The sequence below is a fragment of the Lepidochelys kempii genome, chromosome 15 (genome assembly GCF_965140265.1).
Source record: "Lepidochelys kempii isolate rLepKem1 chromosome 15, rLepKem1.hap2, whole genome shotgun sequence".
Taxonomy (NCBI): Eukaryota; Metazoa; Chordata; order Testudines; family Cheloniidae; genus Lepidochelys; species Lepidochelys kempii.
In genome coordinates, this window is record NC_133270.1 from 25,996,422 (window position 1) to 26,015,699 (window position 19,278).

Below are 19,278 nucleotides of genomic sequence, written 5' to 3' on the forward strand. Positions count from 1 at the left end.
GGGGGGTGTTTGGCAAAAATAAAACAAGTTACTTTCATCTACTGTGTTTGACAGCCGCTTCCGTAGTTGATCAGTGATGGAGGAGACAGGAGCTTGTTAACCACAGCATGTAAAATATTACAGCTCTGTTGTAGAACAACAATCAAATAAATCACCAATATAAATAGGATTTGAGTGTCAGACTGTCAACTACAATTCAGAATATAAGAAAAAGACTCAGAAAATACACAGATACATTCTTTTAGCTCACAGTTAACAACATACAAACGAGAAGATGTCTTCCATGCACAACTCCATCTGAAGTCAACAAGAGTTACATGCATAAGGTGAAATTCATCCCTCTGCAGGCCAGTCTGAGGTCTAGATACAATTTAAATCCTACTTAATCTCTCAAAATAGGATTCAGTTGGCTGGTGCATAGGCCTTGTTCTGTCCCTCTGCACAGGGTGAATTTTACTGATTGAACACATCTCAGGACAAGATCTTATATAAACCTACTCCCAAATGGATAACTGGGGGATTTACTTGCTTAAGTTCCAGGCATGCCCAGAAAGGAATCGAGCATTGGCTATGGAAAAGATTCACACACATCTGTCAGCTGAGCCTCTTGTAATCAACATAATACAGGGTCTTTGGGGAAAATTTAAGTAAATTACCATGCCCTTTAGATACTGCTCGAGAGAAGAGCATGAACGGTGGAAGCAAGTGTCCAGCAACAGCACTTTCAGTGGTTTGTCAACTCTTCCATTCAGAAAGCTCAATCCCCCACGATGCATCTGTCTTAAGATTCTCAGTAGAAAAAACAAGCAAATGCCCGGGGTACTTTGGGAAATTAAAACAGGATGCAAGTGTCAAGAAACTGCAGCTCTACCTTTGTTAGACACTGGTAAAGCAGCAGAATCCAATGATGTATTCTTTGTATTGCAACCTTAAACTGACACAGACTGAATCTGCCAGGATGTGTTTCAACTTCAGTAACTTGAAACTGACAATATGATCTCTGTTAGTCTGTGATGATATTTCACTAGATTGATCTTCCAGTTTATCCAGACGGAAAATGCCTTATACAGCCAGAATTACAAATGCAACACACCAAAATCACAGGCATTAGTGGTCTTTTGGGTTCATATACAAGGGCTCTGGTTCAAATGAAAATCAGTTTTCTGCACCAGGCAGTTAGGTGCTGAATAGACACAGGACTGACCCAGACAGGAGCGTTCTGCGTAAGAGATGTCGTCACTTGAACTCCCATGCAGACGCAGCCCATTCTAAGCATTAGCAGGCAGGACACCAAGCCCTCATCCATCTGGGAACTAGAGGAGCTGGACATACTGTGTGCTGGTAGGAAATGGGAACTTCACAGTAAGCATCTACAAGCTCAGCAAGGCTGTTAGAAAGCCCATACGGGCGCCTGAGCTGGAAGACAGTTGGGGTGAAATCCTGGCTCCACTGAAGTCAGTGGGTGTTTTGCAAGTGATTACAGCGCTGGCCCACATATAAGCCCTTGGGAGCTTATCATCAATGGAATGAGCCCCAGTGAAAAAATCTGCGTCAAATGAGGGGGAAAAGGTGATGGCAAACAAGAAGTCCAACGTTTGTTTTTATTTATTAATTTGCATTTAGTACAAAATAGATCCCAACACAATGGATCAGTTTATTAAAGTGAAACCTTTATTCTAAAAGGTAACTTATTAACGTTTCACAGCTGCAATGCAAACAGAAAGAAAAACAATGCATCTTTAAGCTGCCTGATTAATTTACTGGCAAAATTCAGTTCTGTGTCCTCCAGGTTAATATAAGTGACCATGCTAGCAAGGAAATCCAGACAAGAGTATTCCTGTTATCAGAACAGCAATTCATGCATGTCTGTCATCCACTGCATGCAGTCAGAAGAGCTTTTGTCATTTACCAGTTATTTACTAGTAATGTTTGATCCACTTTCTGAGAAAGCTCCATTCATGGTTTTAAGGACTATCCTATTTTAAATGTAATTTTCCTACAGCTTATGGGCTTCATTGGTTGAAATAATGGCAATCGGTTACTGGGCTCATGGTGAACAGACAGCCCCCGATTCTGAAGCCTTCCTATGAGAGCCACGGCTTGTAGCACTAACACGCTTCCTGGTGTACGTGTCCCCAAACTGTGATCCCTCTCCTAGTACCTAGATCTCTGTAGAGAGACAATTTTGGAGGGAACACAACCCAAAGAAATAAACGCTCCTCTGGAGTTGCATCACACGTTATCTGGGAATGTCCTAGAGCTCCCTGGCGTATACGTTGCCTACATGAACGGACAGGCAGAAGGCACTGCTGGGTAAGTCTGACCGATGTAATACTTCACATTTACTGATTTGTTTTTTCTAGCATTGTGGGGAGTGGGAAAGTGAAGCGAGAACGAGCACAAATCAGGTAAGATGACCACAGTGTCCGACGCCTTTTTCCCGTCTCCCCATAATGAGCTGAAAGGAACCAACGTGGACTAGATTCCAGCTCGCACTCTCTTAGCGGTGTTGGTTTTCCAGGAGCAGAAGAGAAGAGTAAGAAGGTGCCAGGTTTACAATCACTCTGACACTCCTCCGATAGGAAGGCCCCATTCACATGCAGGAAGTGAACAGCAGAGCTAACACTTTCATATTTTTCCTCTTATCATGAGCTCCAGGACTCAGATCATAATCTGCATTTCACTACTTACAGTGGGTCCAATCCTGTCTGGTGGCGAGTGCCACCTGCAGGACGGAGAGCGCCCATAGTTCCTATTGGTTTCAACAGCAGTGGAGGAAGCTCAGCACCGTATAGGCTCAGGCTCCAAATTCGTAGACCCTAAAACACTGGCTTGGAGGAGGAGCCTCTGTGTCTCTAATCCGCACAGAAGTGGCAACAGTAAGGACAAATCCTGAGGGATGTCGAACACTTTTCCTGCACCTACAGCTCTGTCTCCTGGGGGGAGTTTAGGAGCTCAGAACCTCTGAAAATTTGGTCCTAAATCACTAACTAAATCAGTATTTCCACTCATGTGCGTAGGGAGCCATGTGCCGTGAACTGGCTCAGGCTATAGTAGATCTATAAAACAGAGGCTGAGCATTCTTTAGGGACAAGGATCTGATTTCATTCGGATTTGGTACAGGACACCATTTGTGAAGTATCATAGCACGGTGTGCCTCAGTTATAAGTAACTTACAAGAACCACTTCCCTTATCACTGAAATGCTGTCTTCTATGGGTCCAAATAGAGTTGAGATTAGATTCAGTACGTACAACGTATCAACTAAAAGCCCGGTTGTAGTACAGGTTTTAAATAAAAATTCTCAGGCTCTGCTGGTGTTTTGCACTGTGACTATTCACTCCCTGGAAATCACTCTGGAAGCATGCATTGCACCTGAGCGAGATGAGGACACTTACGTCAGTAGGTTCCCTGGGGCGCACAGCGATCGTTCTTCTCTCCTGCTCCCCTCAAATGGATTCCCGAAAGATCGTTTCCGGATCATCGTTTTAACCAAGATCTGCAGGACAAGATTGATTTCAGTCAGGGACAACCCTTTCCAATAGCAGTGCATTTCCACTCAAGAGTAACGGAAATGTTTGAAGTTTATACCAAATCGATAGAGTTTGTGCTTTAGCAAACTATTAAAAACAAGCCTAGACTGGGCAAAGTTTTCATTTAACAATAATGACGACTGCCAGGTCTCCAACTGCTTAGTACAGAAGCTCATTTCTTTATCTGGAACTCCTCAGAGCTACATATGCACACTTCAAACCACAGGAGACTGGATATGAAACCTGAGTGAAGAATGCAACATTTTCTTCTCCAATAATCTTTCTAATTCAAAAGTGAATTTTGATTTGCATGTATCTGTCACCCTGCTGGGTTCACTTTCTGTGAACTTCCAGCTGCTTGGTCTTTAATGGCAGGAATACTCATTAAAAACACAATTTGATTGGGGGATTGGGGTGGGGGGGTGGAATTTGCTTTAATACTTGCCAAAACTGAATTGTGATTGGAAACTCTATAGTTTAACTGCGAAGCACAAAAGTCACAGAAAAAAAGACTTTGAAATTCATGTTACCACTTAGTTTCGTAACTTACATGTTATTGCATCAGTTCCCTGATTGAATTAAGGATGCAGCTAACCACGAGAGTGCAAACTGAGTATTACAATCGGGTGTATAGTTTGAATGTACTGTCAGTGGGTTACAAAGTCACTCAATGTGATTAATAAAGCCAAGAGTAAAAATAAAATAAAAATAAAAAAGCCAAGAGTGTGTGAATCTTATACCTCAGTGTAACAGTTGCAGCTTGACAGGCAGACTAAGAATTATTCCCTGGAGAAATTTGTGAATAATTTTGAAGAACAAATCAAAGTTGAGAATTCTGCAACCTGTCAGTGACCAACTCATGAATAGAAAAAAAGAAAGAGGCAAAACAAGTTGAATAAATCATTCATTTTGCACTCAACTGTGCTAGACACACATTGATTTCAAATGGGGCTGTGGGTACTCAGCACTTCTGGGGGAAAAAAGGTCGAAACTTTTTCCAACGTTCTCCTTCGATTGTAAACTCTTCAGGATGGGGATGGTATTTGCATCTCGCACAGGGCAACACACAATGTTTGCATTTAAAAACCAGTCTATTACAGGGACGTTAAAGCAGGTGAGCTATTCACAAACAAAGGCAGAAATAAAAATGGAGGCAGGTTTTTTTCCTTTCTTCTAAATAATGACTTAAATCAAAGATGTGACAGCAGGACAGGAAGGAGGTTGCTGCTAATGAATTCCAGGCGTAGGAGATTTGGGGTTGGGAACACAGAGATTGTCTGATGTGAAGCTGAGCCCAGGGAGGAGCAGATGCAGAGACTATCCTTGCCGGGCCTGATCCTGCAAAGCTCTGAGCACCCACAATTCCCACAGAACTCAGGGTGCGCCGAGCTGGGCAGAATTTGGTTCTCTAAAAGGAAAGAGGCCATGGAGCACAGATTGCTCCATTGTCTGCTCACCAGAACACAGGCAGACACGGTTGCCAAAAATCATTGTTCTTCCTCCCAGATTTGTTCCCTTTCAGTAAAGTGAGAGTCTGGGGCACAGCGGCAGGAAGGGGAAGGCAGCACAGCACCTCCCAAGACACTTGCGGCGCACAGTCAAAAAGCGGAAGGTACAAACTAAAACGATGACAATGCCACTGAGCAGCCATGGCTCCAGTGGTGGTCAAAAGAACATCTCAATAGGCCCAGGGATACCTGCTTGAAGTCCTGGTCTCTGTTTAGCGCAGCCCTCCTCTCCATATGGTCCAGAATTTTAAATATGGTTCTGCTATGGAGCTGGGCTTTGCAATCATCAAGAGGCAACGTATGAGAGCTTTGAAATCTGTGAGCGAACCACAAGCTGGCAAGATGGGAAAAACCAACTTGTTTCCCTTTTTTCCTCCACAGCACCTTATTACAAACAGCCACATGAAAACCCTGAGGCAAGTTAAGAGTAGTCTTCTGCTAACTCCCACTACTATACACCGAGATTTCCCTTCAGTGCAGGACACAGGACAGGCGTGACCAAAGGCCCAGAGCTGCTAGGTTAAAAGCAAGTCGCTAATGTGGAGTTACAAGCTGGAGTTTAGAAGGTCCAATAGAAGCACCAAAATCCCACTAAACAGCAGTTGCAAGATGGCAGCCACAGACGCACCAATCAGATGGTTTATAGAAAGGGGTTAAAAATGACAGGGGATGGGGAAGCCTCAGCACTAGGAGATAAGAGACTCAGATCTGCAGACCAGCGGAAGTGCGACAAGAGAGCAACTTAGACAACATCCCGTCTTAATGGACTGCTCTGAATGATCTCCAGACACACACAGTTCAGTTCCACTCCAGCTTGAGGGGAAGGCTATCTCCACCAAGCAACTGACTTTGTGGTCTCTTTAGCAGCTGCTTAGAAGGGCAGTGCTGTCCTAGATCTATTTCAGGAAAGGTTTCTGACCCAGAGATGCCACATGCTGCTGCATGGTGCCCATATGCCACCCCATGGATGGGTGCATTAGAAACAGAGAATACAGGAGTCCTGGCACCTAGTCCTCAACTCTAATCATTCATCAGCACAGCTAGATCTGAGCAGCGATGCTGGGGCAGTAAGATCAGACCATTTTCCACGCACACACTGAGCGAACGGTTGGCCTATGTTACTCACCACTGTGGCCAGGCTCGGGATGTGTTTGACCGAGTTCTCGACTTCTTCTTCGGTCACCTCGATGAGCGTGCAGTTCTCATCCTCTGTTGGCAGTGGTTCCGCTCCGTTCTTAGTGACCCATGGGTGCAACTTCAATTAATAACACAGCCGGTCAGAAACGATTTCCTCTTTTGGAAAAAAATGAGAACAACCCAGACCTGGCAAGCGCACCGCATCTCTCCAGCTACAGTACTCATAGGTCTGTGAGTTATTAAGGAATCAGGGATGCTCTGCCCTTTAATCTAGTGAGCTAGAGGAATGAACAATCCCAAATCATTAGGACTAGAGATGAGCTCAAACCAGAACTCCAGATGCACACACCCTCAAACTTTGGGGAAGTGCAACTCTAGGTCCAAACTCTGTGGACCAGGCCTGTAGTCACGTAGGAAGGGAAAGTATAAATAATGGGTGGCACTTACAATGCACTTTGCATCCATGGATCTGCACATGCTTTACAAAGATAGGGAGCCATCATTACTCTTATTTTACAGATGGGAAAATGGAGGCACAAAGAGGTGAAATGACGTGCCCAAGGTCATGCACAGAGACAGTGGCAGAGCTTGGAGTAGAATCCATGGAACTCCTAGTCCCAGATTTTCAACAGACCGCAGCAGAAATGGGAGAATAGGTTCAAAAGAAAAGAAGAAAACTTTTGCCTGCTCTCCAAACACCATCAACCATTGTCCAGTTCTTGAACCCTTTCTGAAGGTTCAGAAATAGCTTATTAACTCTCCCTGGTTCCTGCCTTTCCCCAACCTTATTTGCCATTTTCACAGCTGCTCAACCCTTCTGGGCTCCAGCAGGGAGAAAGGGACAGAAGTCTCCTGGGAAGGCTGTTTTGCAATATTATCCTAGTAGCCCAGAAAATTGGACGCAGACAATTTCTTTATGTGGCCTAGTCTCGTAGGCACAAGAGGTTCCGGGATGGAGAAGGCTCAGGAGGGCCTGAAAAGGAGGCATTGGCAGATAGGGGAGGGAGCAATGAATGATAAACTGACTCCAGACAAGACTGAGCAAAGAAAATGCAACAAAATAAAAACAGCCCGGACAGTAGCGAGGTCGCAACTCACCAACAAAGCTTCATTTCCAGCTGGCAAATACCTTGATTTCTGGAACTGAAATCCTGGATTCAGGGTTTTTATCCAGCATCTGCATGATCAGATCCTTGAAATCCTCGGTAATGTCTGGCCTTGGGAAATTAAAGTGAGCCATGGGTTAATTTGAGAGCGTTCACAGCCACTTCTCATTGCCAGGTTTCATCATATCAGCTCATTTCCAAAGCGGTGTTTGGGGGGAGGGACAGGTCTGGACATAGCACCCAGGGCTTAAATACCTGTGCTTCTGCAGAGTGCTCAGACTAGTGCTAGAGAACGACCATGCTGCGTGCACACTCATTTCTGCTCCATCGCAGAGCTGAATCCCGAGGCCCACGTTGCCCAGCACTCACTTTGGTAAAGCTCTGAGCGGAGGTGACTGGTGTTTGGGAATGGGATTAAATGAAGGAGAACCAAGGAATAAGGAGTAGTAGAACATTTAGGAATCCAGGGGATTACTCAGATCAGTTACTTCTTCATTTAGTCACTGCCTCCGGAAGGAGGGACCCACCCCCATGTAAGTGTCCCCAAGAGAGTTTCCATAGGAGAAGCAAATACACACTGAGATGACGAGGAGTCAAATAAATCACCGCGCTCAGAACGGTCAGGGATGTGCAGGGTATAAAAAAAAAGAAGAAGATTGACAGATTGGACAGAAATCCACCGTGTGGCAATGGAAGAGGTTAATTCCCTTTGGAGACTCCGGAATTTAAAAATCACAAACATTTTTTCAACAGCTGTAGATCAACAAATTTTGACCCCATGCCAAGTTTGAAGGGAGTTTTCCAGGGATGAGTGCAGCAGAGAAAGGGACGTATTGGTGGTCTGGGTTATAGTTTTGTAAAATCTCATTGGATAAGATCCAGTTCCACCCACTCTGTGCTTTCTGGGAGCCTGGGGAAATGGTGTTCACTTTCCAATTTGCATAAATAATAAAAAGCCTTCTATGTACTCACTGATCTGGGAATTCCAGGGGTTGAGTCTTGATTTTACTGTGTAAACTTAGAATCCTCTCATCCATAAAAGGGCACTAGTCACAAATAAACAAAAACAAACAGGATTTGTTAAGCAATAAGGCAATTTGGTGGAGTCAGCAGAACACATCACTTGCCTTGGGAAGAATTTTGCAGGTTTCAAAGGAGAGGGAGAAAGAATTAGGAGGAAAATACAACATATGGCCAATTTTCTCACCACATTATTTTGTTCAGCTTCATTTAAAAACAACAAAAATGACACCTTTACATAGCATGGGCCCAAAGGACAGACTAGAACAGCTCCTGGTTGAACAATCTGGACAGGCCCACCCTGTACTCCTTGAGCATTCTGAAAACAGAGGAGCTTCTCATGTGCAAGCACTACTGGATCGACCCTGGGGTTTGGAAGGGAGCCCGACAGGGTAATCCATTCTTCAGCATCATTTATTAAGCCATCTCTCCCTCTACGTCCCATTGCACCAGTTAAAATCTCTGTTGGATGAGCTCTTGCTCGCCCAGGACTGGCACAAAGATGTTCTCAGCAGAGGTGCCCTCTGCTGGTCAAATGGATCTACTGTTTGGTCATGTGCAGGGTACGGGAAAAGCTCGCTTGGCTTTTTTTTACTTGGGCTTTCAACTAATGAATCTGTTAGCATCACAGCAGGCATGGGCCATGTGCAATTTCACTGAGTCACCCAAGCTTGCGGTTATTGATTTTAAACTGAATGTGAAATGCCCAGATGCCATGACAATATAAATGAATCAGGGCAGGAATTACTTCATTATCACTAACCATCCCCACACCCAGTGAGAAAAACCGCTGCAGTAATGTCCAGACACCCTACGAGTGAATGATTAGACATTTATAAAAAACCACTTACGGAGCTGTGGGTTGCACAAGACACTCTCTAGCAGAGCCCTGTGCGGGACTAGGGTAGAGCCCTGCAGCAAGACTGGGATCCTGTGGCCATAATAGTGGGAGCAGGATTTTAAGAAGTCCCCACGCAGGTCTCTACTCTACAGCAATGAAGCCCTGCAGACGGACTACGCAAGGGGCTGGGCCTTAGGAGCAGCAGCTTCATTGTAAGGCAGGCCTCTGCCTTACAATGAAGGAGGAATGTTGGCCCGTCCCCAGTGCAGCACAGGGATAGGTTATGGGGAGAAGAAGCCATGACGGATCAGGCTTGGGGGGGGGGGGGGGATATAAATTTCACTCTATGAAACACCACCCAGAGCCTTGTGTAGAAAGACATCTTGACTCACTGACCAGGCACAAAACAAGAAACTCATTACCTGTCCAAACACAAAACAGAAGAGCGTGATTCCCATGGCCCATACATCCAAAGCCTTGGAAGAAAGGAGAATACAATATTATAGCTAGTTCTTGCACATGGAGCCCGAAAAGCATGTATATATTAAAGAGACAGTTATAAAGAAACCTCACTACAAAATACCTTGCCAGAAAAGATTTTTCTTGTTTCTGAGAGGGTTTCCGGGGCCATGAATGCAGGGGTGCCCACAGTGTTGGTCAGGAGGGCATCTGTTCCTTTGAACTCATTGCTCACTCCAAAGTCGGCGATTTTGATGTGACCATCTTCCCCAACTAGAAGGTTGGAAGGTTTAATATCCCGGTGGATAATCTTTTGATAGTGCACTGTGTGTTAAAGAAATAGCAGGACATTTAATGACAGTGCATGCCTGTAACACAACTAGGGGATGGTAGCTAAGAGCAAATGACCAAACACACAGGGACTGCAAATCTCAATTAACAAGGACGTCGAAACTAAGGGCTAGATCCTGAGTTGGGGTCAGTCAGGGTAGCTTTGCTGAAGCCAGCTGAATTACACCAGCTGTGGATCTGCCCCCAAGTTGTTAAGACCGCCAGTGGTTTCTGTTTACAAGCTTACAGTATTCGATGCCTTTGATCAGATCCTGAAAGTAGAACCGAGCCTGATCTTCAGTGAGAGGTTTCATGGCAGGGACTTCCATCACAGGCCTGGAAAGGCAACAAAGCAGGGCTCATGAGGAAGAGGGGTACAGTTTAGAACCCACAAGATGTCAGAGGCTTCTTTTTCTGACTGATGTTTAAGAGAACAGGTAGCAAAGCTCTGACCCAGCAAGAGATAATGGATTCTTTAGCTCATTGCCCTGGCTATCCCACAACTCTCCTTCATGGCTTCAGCAAATGCTGTGAATTAACTCACTGTAGTAAACCAGAACGTCGGCATATTAGGCCCTGTCTACACTATAAAAATAATCATGTTGCATTGTTGTGGCTCAGCATGTTGACACATGATTTTTAGTTATCTCTGGGTCTGTCTACACTGCAATGAACACCCGTGGCTGGCCCATGTCAGCTGATTTGGGCTCGTGCTACAGGGCTGTCTAACTGCGGTGTAGATGTTTGAGCGTGTGCTGGAGCCCAGGCTCTGGGACACCCCACAGACCAGCTCCAGGTGTTTAATTGCAGTGTAGACATATCCTATGTCACCAGAAAAAAACAAGCTGGGGAACTCAATTTTAATATGGTAGATACAGTGGCACCTTTACACTGACTCTGCCTAGGAAAGGCAGTGCCAGACATTCAGCTGCCCCTGCTACTCCAAGGGAGAGATTTTATGTCCCCGATCTTTGGCTGCATTAGGGCCCCTTTGCTGCACTACGCTGTTGCAAAGCGGCCCTAACGCCACCGGAGCCAGCCACAATCTCAGCCGAGTGGGATCCTCTGCTGGTGCAGAACTGGAAAATAGCTCCTACACTAGCCCTCCTCTTGGTGGGTGGCTTAGGGCTCCCCTAAAACCCAGCAATTCCCAGCTACTGTAACTGCCCCCGAGCTTGACAGCTTGCCTAAGTTACAGCAGCCCCCAAGCTACCCTGGGGAGGGGGGTCAGTTCAGAACACAATGGCCCAGGACGAGGACCAGGGAAGTAGAAAAGTGGCTTAAAGTCACCTTTGCGGCCTTGTGAGTTATGCTGCACGTTCTTTGGCTGTAGCCAAAGATGGAGGCCTACATCTTACCTATCCCTCTATATAACAGGTTCCATGATTTCCCCTCTTGCGTGGGCACCTGGATGGATGGCACCGTTTCTGTCACCCCAGAATATCCCCCGGGTTGTGATCCACACAAGAGCCCGAGCAGCAGGACTCTGCTGCCCTCAGTGGTATCACGTTCATGCACAAATGCTAACTTGGCAATGGCAGTTCCTCCCTTTATTATTAGATGGCCAAATCCTGAAGGATTCAGTCAGCTTTGAGTCAGGCAAAACTCTTACTGAAGTCAGTGAGAGCGTTGCTTGAATGAGGGTGGAATGAAGAAATTAGGGTCTGGTCCATTAGGATCCGGGTCATTAACATACACAGTAAGGTACGTGCATACAGCACTGGATAAATTATTGGATTTTGGCTCCATAGATAAAGTTTCCCCATCCCAAAGAGCTTGCAATCTAGAGACATTGCCTAAGGCAAACATTACAGGAAGGAAGAATGTACACAGGATAGGAAGCAGCCATCACAGTAGAAATGCTTCCTGGACTAAGTGGTATTTTAGAAGCAGCCTGAAAGTGGAGATCTATACAATTCAAAGATTGGAGAGAACTAAGAGCCATTTCAGTGAAAGACGCCTCTTACAGACACGAAAGTGCTGAGCTGCCCTCTCTTAGGTCTGATTCTCACTGAGGTTTGGGCTCCTGGAAAGAGAAGTTTCCAAGGATTTCCAATGTGGTTTCTTCCTGGCACCCAATCGTGTTTCAAGTGTCTTCAAACCCACTTCCTCAGCACACGCTGGGAAAGCAGCTCTAGTGGGCTCCACGCCAATCTCCCTCTACACAGTCACACAGCACAAAAACTAAAGTGGTGTACCGAGGCGCTCTCCCATTAATAGCTGTGTCCCCGCTTGACCCCAGAATCCGGTTCGTATCACTCTAAAAAGTCAAAGTGGGACAGGGGAAGGGATTAACTGAGTCATGTTAGAAAGAAACAGAGTACAGAACTTGGAACAGCACCTTGGCAGCTGTTTGGCTTGCACATCTGGACCTTACATAGCTCTTCCATAGGTCACAATGGATGGCTGTACTGGTTCATCAGTTCATCCTTTCAGAACTGTATCCTTTCTATCTGAGGGACAGATGGAATTTTCTTCAACCCCAGGAATGTCGGTCTCCTCTTTTTACTCATTATTTCCTTCAAACTAAGAGATTTAGGGACAGATCCCAACCTCTATTTCACCCATGCCAATCTGCAGTTGATCCCTTAAAGTCTATGCAGTTGCTTTGGATTTACCGGGACGGAGAGCAGAATGTGTCCCTTAACGTGGCCATTGCAAGGAAAATCTCCCTTCTCCCCATAGCCTTATTTCCCCAGTTTTGCACCCTCTCCTGTGGTATCTCAGAGAAATGTTGAAGCACAGGATCTGGTGCCACGCCCCCGTCTATTTAGGATCCATCGAGGTTTCTAGTGTCCCAGGGCTAACTGCAAAGTTCAGATCATTCTTTTGCCATCAGCACTGCAGGGGTGTTGTTTCTTTGGAAGGCGGGTGGGACTCACAGAGGAAAGCTAAACTAATTAGCTCCACCTTGACATGCGTCTCTTTGCCAGAGTCTGCACATTTTCCCAAAAGCTGTGGGAGATGCTGCTGCTGCCCATCTTGAATCTCTGAAGGATCCAGCATCTAATGAAGTAGACAGAGCTGAAGAGATGCTAGAGTGCCTTGCTCTGTCCAAGAGTCCCCTTTTGTTCTTCACATTGGTGGAGGATGCCCATATATTTATCATTGGTATTATAATAGCAGCTAGAGTCCCATCCAAAACCAGGGACCCACTGAACTGAGCACTGCACTAATGCATAGGAAGAGACAGTCCCTGCCCTGAAGAGCTTGAAATCTAACCAGAGAAGACAGATCAATGGTGGAAGGGGGCAGAGAGATGAATGTGACTCGACCAAGGTCCCACAGCATGTCAATGACATAGCCAGGAATAGAATCCAGGTCTCGTGAGTCCCCATCCAGTGCCCTACTCACTGAACCATGCTGCTTGCACTGGCCACCCCTTTACTGTTCCCGTAAATGATCATCTATATCCTCCTAAATCCCATCTCACGCTAGCACATGATGGTGCACTGCAGACACTCAGCAGGCTGAGTGCCAAAGAAGATTGATGGGTAACACAGGAAATGGCCTCACAAGTCAAGAGGATCAGAAGACGACCCATTAGCATCTATTATCTATTGCACAGGATTACCCTCCACTAGCACTAATGGAAGTTGCCTACGCCTGTCAAGGACAGAGGAGACTACAGTACACAATTACTTTTCAGCTGGATACATGGACTTCCCCACTGTAAGATGGGGGGAGAGAGAAAGAGGTGAGGAGCACTCAGCATTTCATTCTCTCTCCAAGAGGACCCAAGCTAATTCTCAGTACTGAGGGAGAAGATACATATCAACATAACCTCAATGGGTGTTTAAATTCTCATGCCGGAAAACTGTATCATCAAGAAACACATTGGCTTACTGTGTTTTCAGCTTCTTGCCCATGATAATAAGGGAAATCTTCAGCTCTAACAGTTTTATTATTTGAATTATTATAGCACCTAGGAGCCATAGCCATTGTGCTAGGGGCTGTACAAACATAGAACCTACCCCAAAGAGCTAACAATCTAGTTTTAGTTACAATTACATTGCTAATGCTGCTTTCATGAGAACTGCAAACAGCCTTTACTAAATTCAAAGATACTTTCTCCTAAACTTCTCATGCCATTTAAACCCTATTTTATTTTTCCTAGAATTTTTCATCTGTAAATCTCAAAACACTTGACAAAGTTCAGTGAGCATTATTATCCCCATATTAAAGATGAGGAAACTAAGGCTCAAAAAGGTTACATGATTTGCCCAAGGTCACACAGTGATCAGCAGAGTCAGAACCTCAGATTTCTTAACTCCCAGTTTGAAGTCCTGTCCACTAGGACATGCTGCCTCTGTCCTCTGCTGATGTAGCAGGATGAAAGGAATAAAACTCAGACAAGATGTTGACATCCTAGAACAGAACTGAGACAGTCTGAATGTAGCTTACTGCACACACATGCACAAGCCGACACAGGTATCTGCAGTTGTAGATCATGGCCTCGTGCCATTTTCCCAAGACATGCAATAAAGTGCTGGATTGGACACAGAATTCCACATCTCACAATCATTTGGGCTCATTCTACACTCTCATGGATAAACTCAGAGCACGTCAGAGAGCCTCAGTCAGTGTAACTCACATACACAAAAGCCAGAAGAGAGACTGCGGCAAGAAAAGCAGCTAACAGGGGCTACAGCAGCACAGCTGCAATGCCATAGTGTAGACACTTCCTACATCGCCTGAAAGGTTTTTTCTGTCAATGTAGGTAATACACCACCAGGAGCAGTGGTACGGGGAGGGAGAGAGGGAGGGGTAAAGGTTGGCTTAACTACAGTGTTCAGGGGGTGAGAATTTTTCACACCCCAAGTAACATAGCTAGGATGATCTAAATTGTAAGTTGCAGACCACAACATAGGGAGACCTAGCTTTAACACCTTCCGCATCACCACTGTGTAAGGAATTTGGCCCACTGTATGCACTATTTCAACCAAACTACACTCTCACACACTGCTTATGAAATACATTTGCTTCAACAGTCACTAAGTTTGGAGACGTAATATCAAGGTTCAATACTTACCCTTGTTTTACCAGTTCAAACACTGAAACACAAAAGAGGAGGTGATTAATGACAGGCTGAAAGCTCTGCAAACAAGATCCCAGCAGAAAAGCACTTATTTCTATGACCAATTATGGAAATAATAATAAACAACAACATGAAACTGGCTGGGTGAAGTGAGTTCAGAGTGTGGAAGAATCTCTTGTGGTATTTTGTTTTTTAAAAATGTACATTTTTGCATGACGTTGTCACTGTATTTATCACACAGATCTGGAGTTCAGGCAGAAATTAGACTGACAATTCACACCGCTACTTCAAAAAGCGCATTACTATCTTCCTTGTTAATAATCTATGAATTAACATATTTGTTCAGTACTTCAGAATCATTATAGTTTATCAGGCTAAGACTCTTCTCACTATGACCCTGATTCTGCATTTCTTACATACCCAAGTTTTGAGTGTGCAGAGAATGCAGAACTAGGGTCTAAGGACACTTCAGCTCTTTGACCCGAATACAGTGCTCCATCATCAGTTAAGTAAGGTACAGTGCAAAATACACACCATCAGAAAGGTTTCACCAGGAACCAGGTAAAAAGTTTCCCCCCCCACAAAATGTTTATGGATTTAGCTTAAACAAACTACTTATTTCTTCAAGAAAAGCTGGGAAGGAGCCAGTAAGGGTCTATCTATATCGCAGCTGAGATGAGCCTCCCAGCCTGGGGAGACTTATTTGTCCTAGCAGGATTCACCCTAGCACACTAAAAATAGCAGTGTGGATATTGCAGCACCAGCACGGGCTCAGACTAGCCACCCACGCTTGGAACGGGTGGCTCACCCAAACCTTCATCGGGGCTGGAACATCCAAACAGCTATTTTTAACACACTAGCACAAGCGTGTCGACTTGTTTGCTCCCAGCTGCAGCGTAGAGAAACCCTTAGTTCCTCTGTTAACTAATGCACATCTTACACCTTCTGTGATATATTTTTAAACCAAGTAAATAACATTTTTGCATCTAAGCTGAATGTGGAAAACACACATGACTTGTACAAAACGGAGACGTGAATATAGTCACTTATTTGCACGTTCACAGATACACATTCAGGCCCTGAGCATAGCATGAGAAAGGATGGCAAACGTGCCCCTTCGTTAACATGTGTTTTTCAGGCACAACAGCTGTTAGCACTGGGAAACTTGGCCCTCAGGGGGTAGATTAAATTAATAGAAATAAGGCATATTCACAAGGAGACCAATATGCTAATGAATTCTGATGATGATTTTAAAAAGGCATATTGGCAAGAGCAATGATTGGAACATTGGTCTTAACTGGTCATTGTCTTGGCCTTTGGCAGTTCATCCCCTTTGGTATTGCAGATGGGTATTTGTATTGAAATTCTCAATTGTTAAGTGTAGTTTTGAGCAATATTAAGCAACGTGTATCAGGGAACATTCTCAAGGCTGATTAGTTCCCTTAAACTGGTCTATTTTAGGGAACAAACTGCTAAACAATTCTAGGGAGACACGGACAAAAGGTAGAGGGTGTGCAAATCAGTGAGCTCTTAAAGGCTTTGCTGACATGACTCCCCAGATCCCTGCGCGTAGTTTGCTCTTTACAGCCACTACTGCCTAAAAAAAAAAAATCTACAACTCCCACCAGGAGCCAACTTCAACAGCTCTGGAAGGAGCTAAAGTTAGGGTATGAGGAGGAAACTCCCCCTCCCTGCCCACCTGACAACAAGGAAATGTTGCATTTCCATAGTATTTTCAACCCAGAGTCTCAGCATGGTGTGCAAACATTTATTGTTTAGGTAGGTAAGTTCTACCCCATTTTATAGCTGGGATAACTGAGGCACAGAAAAGTTAAGTGACTGGCCCAAAGTCACACAGTGAGTTAGTGGCAGAGCCCTGTATTAAATCCAGATCAGACTGTTGACACCCTGCTATAACTAACAGATAACACTTCAGTTTAATCCCAGATAGGATTACGGTAGAATGAAGCTGCAGGAAGAGGTGTCCATAATGAATATCTAGTTTACATCACATTTTAATTTACTTCTATTGCACCTTTGATTCAAATCAATAGATGTCCAGCTAGTGCAGGGAGAGAGTCTGAATCTGGAAAGATATGGAATACATTAGTATGAGAGTCTGGTACTGGCCACTTTCAGAGACAGGGTACCAAACAAATGGGATCATTGGTCTGAGCAAATATGGCAAGCCCTACATTGCTATTCCTTGCACGACCCGGACTTGTATGCTCTTGGGTAAGTCACTTTAAGAAAAAGGATGATGTTGGCACAAGACCAAAGGGGCATAAATTGGCTATGAACAAATTCAGGCTGGAAATTAGAAGGTTTCTAACCATCAGAAGAGTGAGGTTCTGGAACAGCCTCCCAATAGGAGTTGTGGGATCAAATAACTTAGCTAGATTTAAGAGAGCTGGACAAGCTTATGAGTGGGATTGTATGACAGGATTGCTTGTGACGGTAGGGAGCAGGGCTTGGATCCAGTTTGTGTCTTATGTTCCTAATATCTCATGTTTCAGGGCTTCAGCCAGTCACCTGCAGGGATCAGAAAGGGATTTTTATCCCCCATTTATTTCCTATTTCCCCCCCTTGTGTCTCTTCCCTCTGAAGCATCTGAGATGGCTAAAGCTGGAGATGGGAGAGGGTGGGTGAGTGCTCTGAGGGGGCATCAAGCATTCTCTCTCTTGGGTGCTTGGCTGGCTGGTTCTTGTTCACACGCGCAGGTCTAACTGATCGCCGTATGTGTGGTTGAGAGGCAGTTGTCCCTCAGGTCAGATAGGCAAAACACCCCCAAAGTCACTGCCATTCTCTGCAGCATGGGGGTGCAGGTCATGTGCCAGGATCATCTGGGGATCTCTCACTTAATCAATTCCCTGCCACTGCAGGGAGCTCATACAACTCAGTTCCTCCTATTCTTTTCCTGTGACATGTGATAATTTAGTTTCCTGTAGGCTGTAATATTTTGGTTATTGGGTTTAGAGTGTGCATGCTGGGAGGTGTTGGTGGCCTCTGACGTGCAGGAGGTCTGATTAGATGATCTCATGGTCCCTTCTGGCCTTAAACTCTATGATTTACTCCTCCCCTGTGCCTCAGTTTCTCTAGCTGTAAAATGGGGTTGGGAGAGGTAAGACAATGTAAGGACAACACTTTGCAAACCTCACTTGGCAGGATAGCTATGGAAATAAAGTTATTATTGGACTCTGCTCCTCTTTAACCTCAGTGGGAAGGGCAGGGTTTTCAACATTTGGGGAGAGAATGCAGATAAGACAGTCCCTCTTTCAAAAGGAACTACAGCTTAAGCAGCACTCGGGTGAGGTGACAGGAGGATAGCAGTTAAGAGCATTACAGGTTACAGCTGGGCACCTGGCTCTGCAAAGTGCTCCCAGATATCTAATTATAACCTAGTGCACTGCTAAGTATAGGCTGACCGGGTAAGCTACAGTATAGGCTGTTTTATCTCTTTCTGAGCCCAGACGTTGGATCCCGCATGTCTCCGTAATTAAAGGGGTCCTGTTCCTCTGATATACCCGTGCCATGAAAATTCTCACTGCTGTAAGCCCTATTCTATTATTTTAAGCAGCATAAAAGGAATCTCCATAGTGATCAGCTACTTTGCTGGCATAACTCACTGCCTCAGTCTCTCCGCGCAGACCATGGGAAATATTTTATACAGTCATCCAAAAGTTTGATCCACACAAACAGAGATTGCATCCAAATACTGTTGCTGTCATGTGGCATGCACAGTGGGGCAGAAGGGAAGAGTGACTTGTTTACCCATGTACAGATGGTCCTCGCTGGGGTCATCTAGCACCTGTCAACACAAGTTAGAAGGATAATAAAGTGATTGCACATGGATAAAAAGCATTCTATATTTCCACAGGTCCATATCACCCATCAGAAAATAGTAAGAATAAATATAATTTAGTATCAGATAATTTAGGCGCAAAATGTATAGCTAAGGTTTTATTTACACACACACACACGTGCGTGCAAACACACAAAATAAATCTACGTCCACCTAGGGTTTCATGGTTGTCCCAATAGTGCACACCCTGGTCACTCAGAACTTCTTGACAACATCAGGGACAGAACTCAGACGCTCTTGCTCTAAAAGCGCAGGCCTCTAACATTTGACGTCAGAGAGAATTACTCCATCAGTTGTAAGCAGTACATGGCATATGACTCAGAAGAGAACTATGGTATGGACATCAGCCAGTTCATTCCTCTGTATGTGTATGTTTGTCGGATAGATAGATTTTAAGTTTTTACACACACACACACGCACAAGTTAAATACTTAATGTATATGTG

The 19,278-nt window shown here is 44.8% G+C and overlaps 1 protein-coding gene across 6 annotated transcripts in view; it reads right to left on the bottom strand.

The window, feature by feature from the left end:
- CAMKK2 (calcium/calmodulin dependent protein kinase kinase 2) overlaps positions 1 to 19,278 on the bottom strand; it is a 46,794-nt gene that overhangs the window by 3,881 nt on the left and 23,635 nt on the right. For 3 of the 6 annotated variants that reach the window (XM_073312285.1, XM_073312284.1, XM_073312289.1), the window contains 9 exons: positions 18,743 to 18,779; positions 14,966 to 14,987; positions 10,181 to 10,269; positions 9,728 to 9,927; positions 9,567 to 9,620; positions 8,256 to 8,329; positions 7,307 to 7,394; positions 6,167 to 6,295; positions 3,398 to 3,498 (listed from right to left, as the gene is read on the bottom strand). In XM_073312285.1, coding sequence (XP_073168386.1) covers positions 3,398 to 3,498; positions 6,167 to 6,295; positions 7,307 to 7,394; positions 8,256 to 8,329; positions 9,567 to 9,620; positions 9,728 to 9,927; positions 10,181 to 10,269; positions 14,966 to 14,987; positions 18,743 to 18,779 — 794 coding nt within the window. The remainder of the gene's footprint in view (positions 1 to 3,397; positions 3,499 to 6,166; positions 6,296 to 7,306; positions 7,395 to 8,255; positions 8,330 to 9,566; positions 9,621 to 9,727; positions 9,928 to 10,180; positions 10,270 to 14,965; positions 14,988 to 18,742; positions 18,780 to 19,278) is intronic. The other 3 variants (XM_073312288.1, XM_073312287.1, XM_073312286.1) reach the window with 2 other exon arrangements.